Source organism: Rhyacophila brunnea, unplaced genomic scaffold (genome assembly GCF_057557595.1).
Source record: "Rhyacophila brunnea isolate RB1 unplaced genomic scaffold, BYU_Rbru_1.0 scaffold_13, whole genome shotgun sequence".
NCBI lineage: Eukaryota > Metazoa > Arthropoda > Insecta > Trichoptera > Rhyacophilidae > Rhyacophila > Rhyacophila brunnea.
This window is the reverse complement of record NW_028232785.1, coordinates 18,070,578-18,090,590: the sequence shown is the minus strand read 5'-3', so window position 1 is coordinate 18,090,590 and position 20,013 is coordinate 18,070,578. Positions and strand designations below refer to the sequence as shown.

The following is a 20,013-nucleotide window of genomic DNA, read 5'->3' as shown; positions in this document are numbered from 1 at the left end:
TTTTTTTAACTTATAAATTGTTTTATTTTGGCTAGGTAAATAAGATGCAATTCCACATTAACAAAATATCTTTAGAGGCAGAAGGATGCAAATCCACACTACGTTTTTTATTTTATTTTTTTTAGATATAAAATTGTATTATATATATTCCTTTCTTACATATTCCAGAAGTACTTTAATTGAATTAGAATAAAAAAAATAATGATCATTCTATGTATATTTTCTTAGAAGTTATGAGTATTCGTTTAAAATAAAAATTGTTTTTTGGCTCTCCTGAACAATTGGGTATTTGGATTTGCATCCGTCTGCCTCTGAGGTACAGATATTATACAACATGTCAGTGACAAAGGGTGGAGGTAGGCTGTGGAGATCTGACATAAATAGTGCACACTAAACTTTGTCAGTCATATTTATTTGTTTTCATTGAACTAAGAATACAATTTGCGGATCGTACTGGGTTGTTGTTACCCTAACTTTTAATTGAACATACATAATTTGAAAACATGTTACAACAGGAAAAGAGTTACTTACATCTATTGTATAAATATTGTGAATTATTCGTTGAATAAAGAAAATAGTTTATTTAATTATAAGCAATAGTGCAAGTACACCCGATCCTCTTTTTGCACGGTTCCGAAATAACACGGTTTAAAAAAGTACCGATTATTTTTTAATATCTTTTATTTACACTGATTTTTTTGCTTTAACACGGTTTAAAAAAACTAAAAGGAATAAAAATACGTATGTATATACATATTAATCAAAAAATTGCGTTGCAATGGACCGCACGCCACTGGTGCATACATATGTTGTCACCAGATGCCGCCCAGACATACATACGTACATACATAGCGCCACTAGTCAGTCACTTCGGGCTCGATATTAGAGAGGCGTCAGCGTCATTAAATATTTCCAGCGATGAGTGATTTTTTGCCGGAGAAAAACAGCAGTAAACGGGCACGTGTATTTTTATGTATAAATAATAAATAAATTCGATTTATTTTTGCCGGAGAAAAACAGCAGTAAACGGGCACGTGTATTTTTATGTATAAATAATAAATAAATTCGATTTATTTTTGAGTTCAAGAATTTCGTATTTTGAGTAATGGAACCTATCTACCATTTTTATATGGGCACCTTATCTTTTTTTACACGGTTTTGTTTTGCACGGTAGTCTTTGGAACGTATCCCTCGTGCAAAAAGAGGATCGGGTGTACATTATAAGTAAAATTTGGAGTGATTCTAATACCGGTTAGTAATTATTAAGGTAATTTAATTCTTCGATTTAAAATACAAAAGTCGATTGCCAATAAGTAACACAATTTAGAAAGCACTTCAAAAACTATTAGTTAACTTCTTCGCAATTAGATAGGACAAGTATAGCTTAGTGGATAGGGCAAACGGACGCGAATCCTGCTGGGTGTCTTGTCTAATGGTTATATATTATAAGTGTTTCACTTAAATTCATGTTAATACGGACAGCTGGGCTATTGCAGTTATTTTTCACTCAACGACCACTGTAACTCTACCATTTTGTTTTATTATTAACTTCAAATATACCCTGATTTGGTCGGCGGTGGGCATTCATGTTTCAACTTAAATTTCTCCAACGGTTCACTTTTAAAATGCCACATCCCGCCATTAATATCGACTATAATATCGGCCGTATTGATGAAATCTTTCCCCAACCGCGTTTGATCGTCGACTCCTTCCATGTACCAGAAAGGCATGTCCATCGAGTGACCGACAATATTCACCGGCAAAACGGTCGACAGCAAAGTCTTCGGCACGCTGTCGCCGTTGTGTATAGTCACTTTGGCGGGCACAACATTAAATCTACACTTAGCGTGCGTCAACGCAACGAACAGTTTTCTACTTAAAAAGTTATTCTTTGCGAACGGATCCAACATTGCAGTGACGTCAAATAAATCATTAATCGTTATATTTATAAAACTCGATTGCACAGATTTCGGCTCGTCTGAAAAGACTTTTTTAATCGGCACGGAAATATTCAATTTTGTTTCATTCAAATCGACGTCTGAAACATTTTTTTTCGGTACTCTGATAATTTTTTTCAATTTCAAAAGTCTCGCTGTCGGCGAACTATTCAATTTGTTTGAATCATCAATTTTAACAGTCAACGAATCATTCGATTCAATTGAGCTTTTACCTACAAAACTATTTTTAGTCAGTGAATCGTTCGGATCAATAGGTCTCTTCGATTGAACTATATTTTTCGATACAGCCTCACCCAAATCCTTCGGTTTGATAACATTCTTTATTACGGATTCCGACAATTCGGGAGACCTGTTGAGCTTTACAACTGATATAGTATCATTTAACTGTGCATATTCGTTTAGTTTAACGTCAGGCTTTGCTAATTTACTGCTTTTCATCCCTTTTTTTGGATAAACAACGACATTCTTCATTATTATATCATTCGACTGAATCAATCTGTCAAGTTTCGCCATAATATTCAATTTAGATTCATTATTATTTTTCAATACCGAATCATTTTTAACCACCGATTCATTCGGTTTGACACAAACTTTCTTCGTCACCAACACATCTGACTTTAACAATCTATTCAACTTAACCATTGTTTGCGAATCTGAACCATTTAAACGACTTGAAACATTCGAATCAGTCTTATCAGATAGAACATTAATTTTTGACGTAGAATGAATTCTTCTTCTTCTTCTACCTGGCATCTTATTTTTAAATACATATCTCATTACTGGGGTATTATTTTTAGGCACAGATTTTTGCGATTCATTAATTTTAGCTGCAGTTCCAATTGATTTTTTTAGTATAGCAACATTTTCTTTACTCAACCTTTTCAATGAATTGTTTGAAGCAGTCGCAATAATTGATTTATTCGGAGTCAAATTACTAGATTTTGATATATCCGCCAATTCTAAAGCCTTCTCCAAAATACAATTATCTGAATAGGCTCTGTCAGCGCCGTTGAGTAATTGTTTACATTTATATTTACTATACGTCATATCTACAGGATTTTTTTTCACTTTTGAAACGGTCTCTTCGTAGTCATCACGGTGGACATCAACATTAATCCTGATGCAACGCAGACAGAGTTTCGACTTCTGAATCAGCTTCTCGTGCAATGTGGAGCACAGCGTGCAGCGTAAATCCGTTGTACTTTCGTCGAAATCAAACGGCCTTCCTTCGAGCATCTTAACGCTCAGAGTATATTCCTCTTGAAGTAATTTCAGCTTGTGACTGAACCGTCTACAGTACTCACACGGCAATTTAATCTTGTACCTCTCGGATAATTCCCTCTCGTAACACTTCATGCAGTCTGACACTGCAGACATGTTGTTCATCTTCTGTTGCATCATTTTCAGTCTTAACTTCCCCGCTCGACATTTACTACACTTTACGACGTTTACGACATTATGATGCGGATATTTCACGATATCTTCCTTTTTCTCTGAAACAATATAACCTTTAAGACTAAAAGTCACGTCAATTTCACGGGCGAATTCGATTAATTTCTGTTTAGTATTGAAACGATTCCTAGGTATATGCTTGCGTATATTTTCATCCAGTAACGCATGTATAATATCCAATTTCATACGCGGATCTATTTTGTAGTCGATATCGGAAAACAACGCGAATAAGCGTGTGACAAACGACTCGACGGCTTCATCGTTACCGCGTACGCACGTCATAATCTTTCGGAACACGTCTTCAGTTTTGACCTTTTCTTTAAAAACCTTCCTGATACATTCCACCGCATCTCTCCAGAGTGGTAGCTTTACGGATCTCCACCAAGTGAGAGCTTCACCAGTTAATAGCACATGTAAATTACGCTTCGCATTCCTATCAGAGATCTTGTTTAGCTTTTTAAATGTTTCGACGCCCCAAATAAAAGATTCTACAGAACTTTCCGGATTGCCGTCGAATCTGGCCTGACATTCCGAGAATACGTTAATCGCCCCGTTACTGTCATCGTAAATTCTACTGAGTTTTAACTGCATTCTATCTAAATCATAATCATCATCCGACATTGTATCGGCACTACTTTCACTATCGACCGACACATTACTGCTAAAATCATCTATTGAGTCAATGTTATCACTGCGTACAATACTTCTGTTCCGCCCGATATAAGTTCCATCACTTTCATTACAATCAATTGAATTTGACTCATTAATTAATGGGTCACGTATTACACGATTCAAATCTGCTTCATCTATTTTCCTCTTTGCGATACTTGAGGCATTCAAGATCGCGACTTTTCCCGGCTTACGTTTTGCATTATCTCCCAGCAAATGGGTGTCAGGAACGTAGAGCTTAACGGCGCGCGGTGAATGCGCGTAACAATGTTCGTTCCGATGCGATTCTTCAATCCGACGTTTGGCCACTACGTACTTCGAACTGGTCGGCACCTATAACAAAATACGTACAGTCAATTTAACATAATTGAGTAGCTAACTAAATCAAAGACCGCCTAGAAGACGCTTGCTGACGGTGCTGCTTTACGGTAGCGAATCATGGCAACTTAAGAAGGCTCAGAACAACCGTATACTGAGTTTCTAGAGAAAGGTTTAATTGAATTTTAAAAACTAACCAGCACCATCTGCAAGTTGTATTCTTAGTTCAATGAAAACAAATTAGTTTGGCTGACAAGATGCACTATTTATGTCGGATCTTAACAGCCTACCTCCACCCCTCGCCACTGCTAAATAAACTATTGTCATTGGGTCTCATCACATCTATTCTATACACAAGGCTGCTATCCGCGGCTATCGAGAGGAGTTCATCATATTTATGTATTGAGGTATTATAATTGTAATAAGTTAGCTGTCTAAACTTTCATAACTGTCTCACTCTAAAAGTTAACACAGCCAAGAGAGGTGCTGTAAAAACATAGCATGTTATGACAGTTCAGATGGTTAACGTATCGTAACAATTAACCGCCTCAATACAGAATGATATGATAAACTAACTACCCTCGATAGCCGCCGATAGCAGCCTTGTGTATAAAATAGATGCGCATACCCTGTATAGTGTCAATGCTACTATATTAGAATCATCATATATCTTGTCTACAATTTTCTAGTGCTGTATGAACAAGGACGAACCAGGCAATCATCAGATAAATGAACGGCTCACGACAATATGTCTGAGACGAATTCTGCAGTTTTTTGGACATATTGTCCGGCACGGACCGGACAACCTGGAGAGACTGTTAGTTTTGGGTGGCCTCCAGTGAAGGCGAAGCAGAGGAAGAGCATCTGCGCGCTGGAGTGACCAAGTGAAAGAGCCGACTGGGGGCACCATTCATTCGGCCCTGAGAGAAGCGGAAGATTGAGAAGGATGGGAAGTCTTGATCGCTCAAAGGATGGCAAAATTAAAAAGTGGTCACATTCCTCAGCCATGAGTGTACGACCAAGAAGAAGATGCAGTTTTAGAGACCATAGCAGGGGTCGGGGACATATATTGACACCTGAAAGTGCGAGGAGTCTGTAGTTCCACAGATCGCTGTTCAGACGTCCATAACCAATATATAATGGGAAAACCATATCTCGATGGCCACTGGATCAGATTTCAACCCCTAGCATATCTCAAATTCTTTAGCTATTAACATTCACATGTGTTAATTTTGCAGTTTTACAGTATAACATAAATCAGTAACTCACCATCCTATTCAGTTTTACATACGGCAAACAATTCGCTTTATAATTGGAATCGTCTATTCTGTACGTGTTATGGGTGTTGAAAAACTCTCTAACTGTCACATGCACGTAAGGGGATTCCTTGTGTTCCGTTTTGGTCAGAATAGGCTCGGAGACGCCATTATCCGGACCACTTGATGGTATTCGATCGGGCAGAGTGATGTGGTCGTTTTTATTCAAACTGTCGTTATTCTCGTCGTCGCGTGATTCCTCTTTCATTTGTAAGTCTGGTGCAACTGTGATCAACATTGCATCATCCTGTAAATAGAAAGAAAATACGTCAGTTCAAAAAAGTTGCGTGTGCGTGACAGAAGTGAAACTATTAGGTTCTTTCCATTTAAACTGAATCAAAACAATCAAACCGAACCATAGAGAATATAAGTACAAATTGTATGGGTAGAAAGTAAACAGGAAACGATTTGAGATTTGACATTTGGCTTACTGTTCCATTGAAAATCAAACCATTCTCAGACCGCCAGAAATGGTTTGGAATGAAACGTCAAACCACTTCTGACGATCCATAGACGATCTGTCAAAATGATGATGGCCCAGACAGGACCTAACCGAAAAATTAGTCTTTTTTTATTATATTCCGTATCTGTCATTTTCTCGACATATTGCATTTTTAGGATTAAGAAAAATTTTGATGGTAAGCATTATTCGGTATTTATATATCGTGAGATGTTCATATTAATATTTTAGACATTTACACCATATGAGTTCACTTGAATTAGATATATTATAGCTTAAGGCTATACATCAGTTGAGGCACGGTCTAAAAAGATCGTGGCTAGGCGATGCGTGGATTGCGGGTCGCGGGTGCAAATGACGCATGCCAAACGAAATATAATTTATCATATAAATCCAACATGTGTCCATTTAATGTTCTGTTTATTGTTCTATCAGTAACAATAATAATATATTCATTGACATATTTTCTTTTTAAAGTAAATGGGTAACGTTTTTAGTCATCTTTACACGATTTAAGAATTAATACCCCTGTCGCCATCACGAAACAAATTGACGTCTTCCGTTTTCTCTCTGAATGGTAGCGAGTCCAAAATTTCGTTGCGCCTATAGTTGAAAATTAATTGCCATTTCACTGATGTATCGCCTTAAAAATCAATACCTATTATTCATAAGGCGTCAATTACATCGAGCTACTTTACGAGCTGTTTGTTGGCGAATCAGCTATTGCGATTATGATGATGACACACAAAACTTTCCATTCGCTGAGAAGCCACAAGCCAGCAACTATTTCGACAGAACGTAGTTCGTTTTTTTACCGGGAGGTTGCTACTGCAGACGCAGTACGCCCACACGCCGGCATGTAGCATGTAAAGTTGACCGGCTTTCAACTTTTCTCGGTAGAATGTTTACAATCTGCTTGTTAGCTTGTTCGATGATTACACTGGGCGACTTTACAGGCAGATTGTAAATTCGCCAGCAAACAGCTCGTAAAGTAGCTGAATGTAATTGACGCTTCAGTAACCATAAGCGAACAAGAAACCGCTTTTGGTCTTATTATCCCAAAATTCCAGCCATATTTTCTATGCAGAGTTCGATTTAATATCATTACCTATATCGTCTCTGTTCTGGCAGAACACACTAACTGGAGAATACTAGTTTGGAGTAATTTGACTTTGAAGTTGTTAAAATGTTTGAAATGGTCTATCATGTGAGTTTATTAAGTAATCGTAAAAAGGATGACTTTAAAATAAAGACTGTTTATTTATTAAGAAGGTTTCCAGATGGTAAAGTTTGAAATAAGGAACATTTTGGTATAACTAACTCAATATGTATTTTTTTCGAATTAGTGTCTTCTGCCAGAACAGTGACGATATTATCATGTCAGATCAACAATTTATTTTCATTTTATTTATATTTTGTAACGGAGATTCTAAATTACAAACTGTGTTAAATCAACCCGGAATGATCAGGTTTTATATTCGGTATCTAATGAATTTTATCAATTTATGTTCGATTGTCGCAAGTCACAATATCATATTCTCGACGTGAAAACAACCAAACAAGTGGGCGATTATGAAAAGCTTTGGTCAAAAGTAATTATTTTTAAAAACCTATAAATCTTATAAATAAACTAATTGGCTACCTATTCATGAAGCATTATTTATATTTTGTACATTTAAAATAAATGAATACGACAGTTACTTAAATCTGTGTTATTGTAGATGACGAGCTATAAGAGGTTAGAATTTCATAATAAGTTGACATTTCAATAAATGCTTTGCTGTTTTAGAGACAAACAAGTTATTGAATTAGTTTTAAGTACAGTGGAACCCCAATCTACCGTTCTCCCATAAATTGTTTTCCCACACGGATCGTTCATTTTTGAAAGGCCCGCCAAACACCCATAAGAACAATGTTAAATAATCCCGCATTAACCGTTCCCCGATTTATCGTTCTCCTCGATCTATCGTCTAAATATTATGGTCCCGTCACAAATATTATCCCGATTGACCGTTTCTGTTGAATATTTTTCATTTCGCTTTCGTAGAATTGTTTATGATACATACATACAGACGTATCAGTTAAGTTGCTTTATTTGCCCCCATTTGGTTGGGGGTCAGGCTTGCCTCGCATCTCGTATCACGAATTTTTATAAGTCGCAACTAAAATGCCCCCCATGAAGAAAACTAGAACTCTAGCTGAGAAACTAAAAATAATTCAAGACGTCAAAAACATCCAGGAGAAACGCGTTTTTTTTTTTAAAAAATATTATATATCCCGCATTTATCATTTATTTCTTTAGTGTCCCTTGAAAACCGTAGAATCAGGGTTTCACTGTACTGGCAACACTAATTAGTTGTCACAAATCACGTTCCCGTGGAAATTCTGCCAAATGGTCCGAAATCCAACGGATCCAACTGTCCGTTTGATTTATTACAACGTTTTTCTTAGCTCGTATTCTTATTTGTCCAGTGGTTCTTTGTCCGGTACAAATCTTGCAATCGATTTTTAACTAACTTCCCGACTAGCTAGACATTTGAAACATTTAGAATATATCAGAACACGATGCCAATGTATTTTTTTAATACTTTTAGCGTTTTAGCCATCTTTAACGGCCCACGTGCTCGTCGTAGGTCAAAATTGAGTTTTTATTGTATTTTCAAACCATGACCCTGGACACTCCTTAAACGTTGTAGATAATCTATTTATATAATTTTGAAGCCTTATTATCCTTTATAGTTATTTTAAACATTTGATGACTGCATAAAGTATTTTTGTTACATAAAATAGTATTCTTTTAAACCTCTCGCTCTAATGTTTTAGAATATAGTCATATTTCGGTACATAACTGTGCAGTGGTGTTCAGATTTTTAACATTTATTATTTTTTAAACGCATTTATAAAACCATTAGTATAATTTATTACGAGATAATTTTTGTAAAATATTCACGATAAAAAATTATATTGATAATCTCTGTGATCCCAAATTTGACAAGAATTAGGCATTTTATTATTCAAAAAATCGGCAAGATTAACACATTTGAAGATGATTCTAAAGATACTTATTATAAGCTATGTCTTTGACCATTCAAGTGTGATAAACATCTTATGAATAATGATTGCTTTATAATAATTATTGACCTAAGAATAAAGTAGTATTTTTTTGAAATACGCCATTTCTTTTGTCATTCCCCAGTGGTTAAGCTACAACATATGGCCGTAGCCATAAATTGACAAACTATAATTGAAGTAGGGAGTAAAATGATATTGACGCGCGTGTTTGAACATGTACCGTTTAAAAAAAAATAAAAAAAAATTCGGTTAGGTACATGTTCAAACACGCGCGTTAACATAATTTTACTCCTAACTTTAATTATAGTTTGTCAATTTATGGCTACGGCCGTATGTTGTAGCTTAACCACTAGGGACTGACAAAAGAAATGGCGTATTTCAAAAAAACACTACCTTATTCTTAGGTCAATAATTATTATAAAGCAATCATTATTCATAAGATGTTTATCACACTTGAATGGTCAAAGACATAGCTTATAATAAGTATCTTTAGAATCATCTTCAAATGTGTTAATCTTGCCGATTTTTTGAATAATAAAATGCCTAATTCTTGTCAAATTTGGGATCACAGAGATTATCAATATAATTTTTTATCGTGAATATTTTACAAAAATTATCTCGTAATAAATTATACTAATGGTTTTATAAATGCGTTTAAAAAATAATAAATGTTAAAAATCTGAACACCACTGCACAGTTATGTACCGAAATATGACTATATTCTAAAACATTAGAGCGAGAGGTTTAAAAGAATACTATTTTATGTAACAAAAATACTTTATGCAGTCATCAAATGTTTAAAATAACTATAAAGGATAAGAAGGCTTCAAAATTATATAAATAGATTATCTACAACGTTTAAGGAGTGACCAGGATCATGGTTTGAAAATACAATAAAAACTCAATTTTGACCTTCGACGAGCATTTTCCCCCTTAAGTAGAATTCAATTCATTTTCAGTTAATTCTGTTTTGTATGAAAAGTTATTTCGACACCATTATTGGTTGCTAGGGTCTGGAGTCCTAGCAACTAAATTATTAATATATACATGTGTTACTATGGAAATCAATATGAATGTCAAAATGACATTTCAGTATAATTTCTATCAAGTACAAATTTTTTTGATCGTTTAAGCTAGTCAAGTCAAGTTTATATGATTCAACAGAAAATTTAAAAACGTTGTACATAAAAAGTTCCTTTTATCTTGTAATTATTCGATTCAGTTTCAATGGAACGAACCTAGTATCTAATTGATTTAAGTTTTGTACTTTGTAATTAAATCTTTTTATTCATTTTATAACTATTGGTGATTTTGTATTCTATTCTATTATGAATTATGGTGCATTGGCCATTAAGACTATAATACTCTTTTCTGATAAATAAATAATTAAGTAAATACAAAAATTAACCGGCATTATGCCTTCAGCGAGTAATCTCGCTCTATGAGGCTGTGATCGAGTTTCGAAATTTCGTCCGACTTTAAACCCCAATTACTAGCCACTGTTGATTGATTTGCATAATCTAAAAAATTAAACACACACTGACATCTGATTGAATAATTTTGAAATACTAAGCCACATCGTATCGACATTACAGCGATTTTAGTAAACACTTCACTCTACATTCAACGTGTCGTTAAAAATATGCAGCCTGTCAGATACGGCCATAGTAATATCGTGAGGCACAGAAAAGGTTAAGGTACAGTGAGTTCTCGACTTACGATCGTTCGCACTTTAATTTTTGTCACGCTGCATGGCTGCTGGTGCAAATAAGATGTAATGTTCATTTAGTCACCGTTTGCATGCGCTTGTGAACGGTGTTTTACTCGCGACTTAAATTTGGAGTTCTACTTTGTTTTTACATAACCGTAACTTTTCCTTGTCGCCGACCTGTCTGATATGTACATATCTCTGATGCCCGTCCCACACAACGTGCGAGACAAGCCGTGTGACAGAGACAACACGCTACAATCTCGAAGTTAGCCGATTATCGACGACAGTCTCTTTCTAAAACCGGTTCCATGACAAAACAGAACAACGATAAATAAAACTGTGACCTTTCAGGAAAAATATAAATTTAATATTGAAATTGTCCTATCTGTATTATGTTGATAGATATTTAATAGCACAGATTTTCAATACGCATTAATAAATCAAATTATATACCTAACTTCTGCATTCCTAATCGCTAGAAAGCCTCAAATAAACGGGACTTTGCCGGTAAGCTTAGGATATCTCATCTTTATCAATATACGTTCAAAATGATTGGGTGACTAGGTGCAACGAAATAATGACCTAACCTAACCTAACTTTACCTAAATAGATTCCACAAAAATTAATGTTTCATTTTTCCCCTGGCTAAATTGTTTTGTCACTGTTCTGTTTTGTCGTGTTCTGTCGTGCACATCGGATTTATTTCTCATTGTCTATGATTTTGACAAATCACTACAGTACCTACATTTACGTGAGCATTGGAGTCATTGTTTTGAACTAAAAACACCCACGTTTATCAATATTTATTGATAAAATATTCACTTCAATGTGTGTTTGGTCCAATGCGAATATCAGAACGTGTCAAATGTTGCATAAGATATATTGAATATGCAGTGACGGAATATTACATACAGTCGAACACAGTTATTACGATCACGGATATAGCGAGATCTCGGATGTAACGAGGAAACATTCGTTGACATTTTAGTTTATGATTTTCTCCATGCATTCATTCACTTTTATAACGAGCTACTCATCGGTTATACCGAGCTAAAATATGGTCAAAAATTTTCTTAAAACTGTTAATGTGTCGATCGTTTAAAAATATTTCGACCCTAAGCAATAAAATCCGACCGGACAGTATGCCACCGGGATCGGATTACGTTTATGACACTAGTTAAGTGTCTAAGTACCTATCTAATTGGTGTTTTCGCCGACAATATTGAAAAAGTATCCTCACATATGGTTGAAATAAGTAAAAAATCTAAGGTTTGTGAAGTCAGTAGGTGCCTACCAGTGTTCATTACAATAAACAACTTCTTTTGTAATTTATGAATGCCATGCTTGTTTTGGGGATTTTTACGATGGTTTTGACTGTGTTATGTGACCGCTCATTTAAAAATACTTATTCTCTGATATAACGAGTAACGATTATAATGAGCAAATTCAGTCTGTCCCATCTTCCTCGTAATAACCAAGTTTGACTGTACTTCAATGTGTGTTTTGTCCAATGCAAATATCAGAATGTGTCAAATGTCACATAAGATATTATTGAATATGCAGTGACGGAATATTACATATTATTAAAAATAATAAAAACATATTGTATACTTTGACATATTTTATTCATAGAAATATTTTTACAATTCTAGGTGATTCGTACTCTAGTCTTGGTTATTTATTCAGAATACCCAAAACAATGTGGATGTTTTAGAAAACGATTATATGTCGGTAGGTTTAGTGCAGCTGTCAGTTTCATTTCCTATGTAGTGTACTATTGAAGAATATCATGATCCGTTGGGTGCTGCACATAAGTGTGGGAGCCGCTTGATTGGTTCGTCGATGTTATGGATGGAGAGGAACACATTGTGGCTCGTAAAATTTCCTCTTCCTCTTTGTTTATCTCCAAAATTACTTGCAAAATTTTTCTTTTCATTTTTTTCTGTAAATATTCATATTTCGTCGTTCTAATTTGTGATGCAACATAATGGCCGAAAATATCATGCTCATCATCGTCCTGAAAGAGTGTGCGTGCGGCTTTTTGCATTAATAAAGCATCACGATCGTCCAGTGTCCTCTTTCTACGTTTTTTGTTTGCTTGTCTTATATTACATGCCCTTTCGTCTTCTAGTTCCGTAACTGAGGACGATCCTTCACCTTGTTCTTCATTTGTTACGGACAATGTGTCGTCTAATTCGTTTCTCGTTGTGGAAGCATTGTCCTAAAAATAGAAATTATAATAAATAGGTTGTTGGTTGAATCGTGACTAATAATTATTTTGATTATGGAACTTTCCCAGTGCTAGGGTGCTATAGACGGCAAACATGTTGTTATTCAAGCCGCCAAGAATAGTGGATATTGGCGATTGTTGATGCACATTATATATTTATCATAGCTTCCGATGTTGGAAATGGCAGAATTTCTGATGGTGGAGTTTATCGAGCTAGTGGAATTTTAAGTTACATTCAAGAGCCTCACCTCTTGTTGGTAGAAATATTAATGTTCCTTATGTCTTTGTCGCTGATGATGCGTTTCACCCCAATTTATCCACCCTATCTAACTGTGTTAGGTACTTACACACCAGTGGCGAAGGGTGGGGGTAGACTGTGGAGATCCCCACCATAAATAATCCACATTAAACGTTGTCAGTCATACATATCTGTTTTCATTGAAATAAGACTACAATTTACAAATGGTGTTGGTTAGTTTTTAAAATTTAATTAAACCCTGCGAAACCAAGCCATAATAAATAATAGTCAAAAAATACTCGTCCATCTAAAATTATGCAACAGTTTGACTAGTAATAAGACAGCAAAATGACCCACGTGGCGCGGACGCCTGAAGAGAATTTCAACCTGACTTGCCTGTTCAAGCCAACCGGATTCTAGCGTTTGTGCAGCCTTCAATACTATCTACAGAGTGATACGGCGGAGCTACGGATTGATGAAATGATGAGACTGGCGAGCGACATGGGTTACTCGAGGCGCCGTATGGTGTGCATACGCTCCAATTGGGCGGGCATGGTTAAAGAAGAATATATTATGTACCTACTCTATTTATGAACAAATTAAATAAAAATCACTGCGATACTTACTAAATTTTAAGTAACGGTGACAGCTACCGCAGCAACGCAAACTCTGCCATTTTCGTATCATATCATCCACCGAGTATGACGTGCTATCAAGTCCCAAATCTTAAACTAGTTTGACCCAAGCTTCATTTGTTTTTACTCAGTTTTTATACTCGGATTGTGTGCAGTCCCACAATAATGGTTTCATCCGTCCACTCCACCACGATTATACGAATTCTTTCATCAGTTTTATTCATTTCTTTACTGTTTATATAATAATTGAGCCGTTGCCCGGAATAATGTTGTATCCAACAAAACTGTCAATGTTGAGTTATTGATGGAATAATGTTGGGTATGTTATTATGCATCTTTTAAGGTAAGTATTATGGTCGGGAAACAATATTTAAGCTTGTGGCAGCATTTTAAAGTTATTGGTTTATGGAAGAACGTTGTCTATGCAGTTGTCAAAATGGCGTCGCCGTCCGTCAATATCACGGAGCGTGGCTTAATTCATGTAAATAAAGGAAGAAAACGGACATCCAATGTTTTAAACTGGAGAGATAATAAAGCCAAGAAGTTGAAGGATGCAGGAAAAGAATATTTATCCAGAAAAAATATTATTAAACCTGCAATTGAGCCACCGAAACAGGTTTGTGGAATAATGTTGTATACGATTTGACAGTTCTATTGATGTCACGAATAAAATTACTATGTTCGACATATTATTCCTCGTCGAACGTTAATCGATTGTATTCAAATGATTTATCCATATTGTTATTTGATAATAATGCTTGCATTATATTACTCTTTATATTGTTACTTAATATAATACCTTTTCAAATTTTTTAATCGTTTCTTTCTATTTTTCGCAGGGTCGCGTTTGTGCCGAAAAATGTTTGAATCGCGGATGTGTTCTCGATTTTAACATTAAGACAGAAATACAATCAGCATTCAGGTTGCTAAATCATAATGGACAGAGTCATTATCTCGTCTCATGTATCGAGAAATTGAATGTCGGACGCCGTATTCAGAGAGCAGACGAAGATAGTGCTAATTATGATAATCACTCACCGATTGACTTATGCTTTGTGACCGTGAATTTGCTTTAATAGAGCAAAGGAAACGGGTTTCGAAGGTAATGGTGCCGGATCAGTGGAATCAGGTTATTAAAGAAAGCCGTCCAAACAACCCATTTCATATACAGAATATGGATCGCATTGACTTTAAAAATTTCACAGATGTTGAAAATGCAATGCAGAGACCAACAAAAATGAAGATCACTGGTGCCATTTGGCTTCAGCTCTCTGCTGATGATCCCACGACAATCAGAGCTCGAACCTCCCACAATGAACTGGAATCATGGACATCATACAGTCTTCTACCACCTCTTCGTGGAGGACGGGGAAGATTGGCTAACGTACGGAGAAATTTCATGCAGTTAGGGAGCTTGGAACTCACTCCAATGTACTCCAATCCGCTGCCAATCAAGGCTGCTAAGCTCAAAGACCTCAATGATATGTGTGAATTCATGCTAGATGAGCACGCTGCTTTCTATAAGGCACTATTGAGTGAAGTAGAATAAATAAAAAGCATTTTGTGGAATAATGTTGTATGTGAAATTTTCATATTATACAACATTATTCCATTAATTCACTATATTTTTTTGTAATAAATTCAAATTTAATTGTCTTTCTTCACACTTTATATTTTAAAACTCTTAATAATTGTTTGTTTATTGTATTTCAAATATAAAATGTAAAAAAACATAACTGATTTAGTTTTTTCCATTTTTCTCAAAACAAGAATATTGTTGGATACAACGTTATTCCGGGCAACGGCTCAATTATTACCGTGTACCCGTTTCCATTGTCAAGGTGGCGTTTGAAATGAAATACATATGATACATTTTGACATAGATGTGACAGACGAGGAATGAGTGTCACATAAAATAACCAAGGTGTTTGCTGCCATGGACCCTTTGACATATATGACGGTTTATGCCAGCGGTGGCAAACCTATGTGGCACACGTGATAATTTTGCTGCCACGCGAGACAATCATACTTGAAATCAATTCTATGAAATATATTTGCATTTATAACGTACTCTCTCAGTAATCCGCCACCCCAAAAACCAGGCAAGTGTCGAATTAGTAAAAGCGGCGGATTATAGTGCATACATACAAAATATGGTAAAAATTAAAACAGGTATTTCGTAAAAATAAGTTTTTTTGAGAAATTCGTAGGTAGCCAATTACGGTTTTATTTATAATCAAAATCAAGTATTTACTAAATTATATATATTTATAAACTGGGTTTATTAACTAAATATTAAACAGTGAATCACTTGACATAACCAGTTGTTCAGTGAGGCAGATATTCTTGAATGGCTTACGATTCCTGGCTCTCCCTATGACCAAAAGCTTCATTTTATGTGTCCCGGTTGCATTGGAGCACGGCATAATTGTGATGCGGTCCTTGGACACTTTTCTCCTTGGTACATTACTTTCTTCACGATGAACGTATGTTTTACGAAGGAGAAGTTTCTAAAATAAACCCCGTCTCGTCTGCGTTGTATACTTGTACGCGGCGGACTACTGAATTTGACAATCGAATACCGGTGAATTATAGGGCTTGATTTTGGGCTTTCAACTAGTAAACATAACGGCAGATTATAGTAGTTGTCGGATAATCAAGCGGCAGATTACTGAGAGTGTTTTTGTATTGGCTATTCTTCATCACACTTACAATATTGCGTTTGAGTCTGCCGGACGGTCATAATATGAATAAGTATTCAGTTTAAATGGTTTGTCACCAATAAATATGATTGGGTGGCCATAAGGTTTACCCCCAATATCAGCCATTGGCAGGTTACTTAATATTACGAATATTTTGGCATGTGAGCATAAAAGGTTCACGATCGCCGGTCTATGCTAACGTATTTACACTCTGTGACGCAGGATGACAACATAAAAAACGGGACGGATCGTCATTGTGTGAGTTGTGTGTCTTGAGAAACAATCCTCATCACAATGACATATTTATAACTGAATTGTTATACTATCATCATGTACGTAGCTGTTCAACTCACCGGTTCTGAATCATCACTCAAGTCGGCAGATGATGACGCGCTCTGCGAAATATCCAACTCGTCGTCGCTCCACTCGTTATTTTCCATTCCGTCTGATGACGCACCGCTAATTTTCCTCGATCTGCGAAACATTAAAGTATTAAGCAATGAAAATATGGACTGTTGTTATAGCCCTGCAATCTGAGCTTATATTCTTATCAAATGTTAATAAGCAGTACAATGAATGCCTGGCAATGCATTTGATAACAATTTGATTTATTGCTTATTGTTTCAAATCAGTGACGTCCCTAGACAAAATGCCGCCCCTGGGCAGCGCCATAATGCTGCCCCATTTTTGTATAAAATATTTTTTATCATCCGTGTTCGTGTCGTTTCTGGTCACCAAGGACGTCGAAGGGAAACGGAAGTAAACTAGACATCACAAACCCGACAAAAAAAATACAGCCCTGTTAAACGTTTTATGTTAATTAATGCATTTTGTTTCAAACCAGTGAGTTGATTTTTTTGAATGAAAGATATTTTCGTTATTTAGTACTCAGTTTAGGTAGCTATTTATATATATCGCTCATGAGAAACAATACCTCGTATGACACAAAACACGAGATGAAGAAAACTCTTTCTAGTCACTATCAAGGCATAAAAATTCTTCATTTTTTGTACATCACTATTAAGATTAATAGTAGAATACTAAGAATACGCGATAAATTTGATGGAATCATAGAGAATATAGATATTTTTACATCTCATCCACAAAAAGTGTCATGTGGCATACGAGATATTGCTTTCTCATGAGCGATATACCAAAAGATTTTCCTCGATTTGCCGCCCTTCGAGTAACTGCCGCCCCCAAGTGACGCTCAATCTGCCTAACCCCACGGGACGTCACTGTTCAAACTCCCCTCCAACAGATATTGTTGTCTGAGAATGTCAATGTTTATTTTATAATTCAAATTCTTAATCAAAATAACTTTACAATTCTTTATTCAGTGTAAATCCAACCTTAGAGAAAGATGCATTGACTGCATTCACTGTATCAAACCATACTGCAGTGATTTCCAAACTGGGAGGCGCGAGAAGTTTCACACAATTAATGTAGCCACAGGTTTGCAGTTTGTAAATGCTTATTTTATAAAACGGCCGCTAGATATAAACTACATAAAACAATCCTATAAAAGGTTGTTTGCAAACCTATCTGAAAATATGGAGACTAATTTTATAATACCTCACTTCTATAGTAGGTATATTGTGAAGCCTGCTGGCTATCTCGTGAAAAAATTAAATAAAAGGGTTAAATCATAATGTTGAAATTTGAGGCAAATTTGTTTAGGAACGACAATGAGAAACTGATTTAAGAAGACGAAATGAAGGCATTCATAAAATATTGGAGCTTTGGAAATCAAAATGACTAAAAAAAATAAGTTCGTCATGTTGCCACTTTTAAATGATTTGTGCGCCAGATACATTGAAGCAAACAAAAATCTATTTTCTGAGTTCGTGGTTAGTTTGCTAATGCACTTTTCATGTTATTTTACTAATATAAAAAAAATTGCTATGTTTCGAGGCTGTTAAATATTTTAAATATGTGGTTATCCGTTTGCAATTTGATGTGATACCTATATAATGATTGATATAATTAAATGATAATTTTTTATATATGATAATATTTATAATGATGAATAATGAAATAAAGGGGGGGGAGACGCCAAGATAAGATTTTTTTAAAAGGGAGGCGTAGTAACATAAAGTTTGGAAACCACTGCCATACTGTAACAAGTTGTCTAAAATGTAATCTGCTTAATATTATTATATTAATTAGCTTTAAATATAAAAATGATCCTGCCGTTCCATAACACTGCATTATATGATAAGAACATGTGGCAGTGATCGATCTTCAAGTTGTACAAATCTATACAAGGCAAAAATTTAATTTTAAAACAACAATAAAATTCGTATTTCTTCAACAGAGAACAAGACGAACTAGTCAATCATCCAGAGACTGCAGATAAAGGAACAAGCTCTCGACAATATGCCTGACATGCATTGTGCAGTTTCTTGGACATATTGTTCAGCGTGGACCGGATAACCTGGAGAGACTGATGGTTTTGGGTGGCCTCCAGGGAAGGCGAAGCAGAGAAAGAGAACAACCAAGTGAAGGAGCTTACTGGAGGCAGCATTCACTCTGTCCTGAGAGAAGCAGAGGATTGAGGACGGAAAGTCTTGGTGGCTCAAAGATGACAAATTCAAAGGTGGCCACGATTATCAGCCATAAGGGAATGACCAAGAAGAAGAAGAAGCAGCCACATTTGGCCTGACAATATTCTCTCTCTATTAATATTTTTATTCAGAAGGTAAATAGTAATTTGATAGTGGTTTCATCAAAAAGAATCATTCATAATTTATATGACATGCTACATACCATGTAATATAATATTATGGCATATTATGCCGTGATAATTGACGGTAACACATTTTGCCCTAACATGAAATTTTCCCGCTAATATTTCGTGTACCTGACAAAAATAACAAATCTTTGTTGTGACATTTAGGTTACAATATTTACAGCCAAGCAATAAAACTTACATAATATTGAATAGGTAGGTAAAATACTAGCTAAAAAACAAAACAGTAGAATAAAACAAACGAAAATAACAGTGATATTAAAATAATATCGAAAAACAACAGTACATAAATAAATTGGAGGTTAGGGTAACCGGTAATAATAGGTATTTATGGAATAAAAATAATAATTAGTGTGGTAAGATATTGTGTCAATTTTTTTGACATCTACTGCGCATTACGTCACGTGGAGACCAGTGTTGCCACCTTTGTATAAAAAATGATATTAATATGACAACATTGACAACACTGGTGTGGACACACGAAAATTATTTAGTGTATT

General features: G+C 35.4%; 1 protein-coding gene across 2 annotated transcripts; it reads right to left on the bottom strand.

Annotated features, from left to right (window-relative positions):
• Nucleotides 1-706: 706 nt before the first annotated feature.
• On the bottom strand, nucleotides 707-19,926 carry LOC147076746 (uncharacterized). 2 transcript variants are annotated; one of them, XM_085940434.1, is made up of 4 exons: nucleotides 19,695-19,926; nucleotides 17,115-17,235; nucleotides 5,667-5,960; nucleotides 707-4,412 (listed from the first exon to the last, which is right to left on the bottom strand). In XM_085940434.1, exons 2-4 carry the CDS (start codon nucleotides 17,199-17,201, stop codon nucleotides 1,551-1,553), a joined length of 3,243 nt encoding a protein of 1,080 aa, XP_085796560.1. In that variant the 5' UTR covers nucleotides 17,202-17,235; nucleotides 19,695-19,926; the 3' UTR covers nucleotides 707-1,550. The 2 variants fall into 2 exon arrangements, with proteins under 2 accessions (XP_085796560.1, XP_085796559.1); XM_085940433.1 differs by having other exon boundaries at nucleotides 19,800-19,926.
• Nucleotides 19,927-20,013: the final 87 nt, after the last annotated feature.

Coding starts and splice junctions, on each gene's coding strand:
- LOC147076746 (XM_085940434.1), bottom strand. CDS start 17,201: ATGGAAAATAACGAGTGGAGCGACGACGAGTTGGATATTTCGCAGAGC. Junction 5,961..17,114: donor TGAGTGATGATTCAGAACCG/GTGAGTTGAACA, acceptor TTCTATTTACAG/GATGATGCAATGTTGATCAC. Junction 4,413..5,666: donor ATGTAAAACTGAATAGGATG/GTGAGTTACTGA, acceptor ATTTTGTTATAG/GTGCCGACCAGTTCGAAGTA.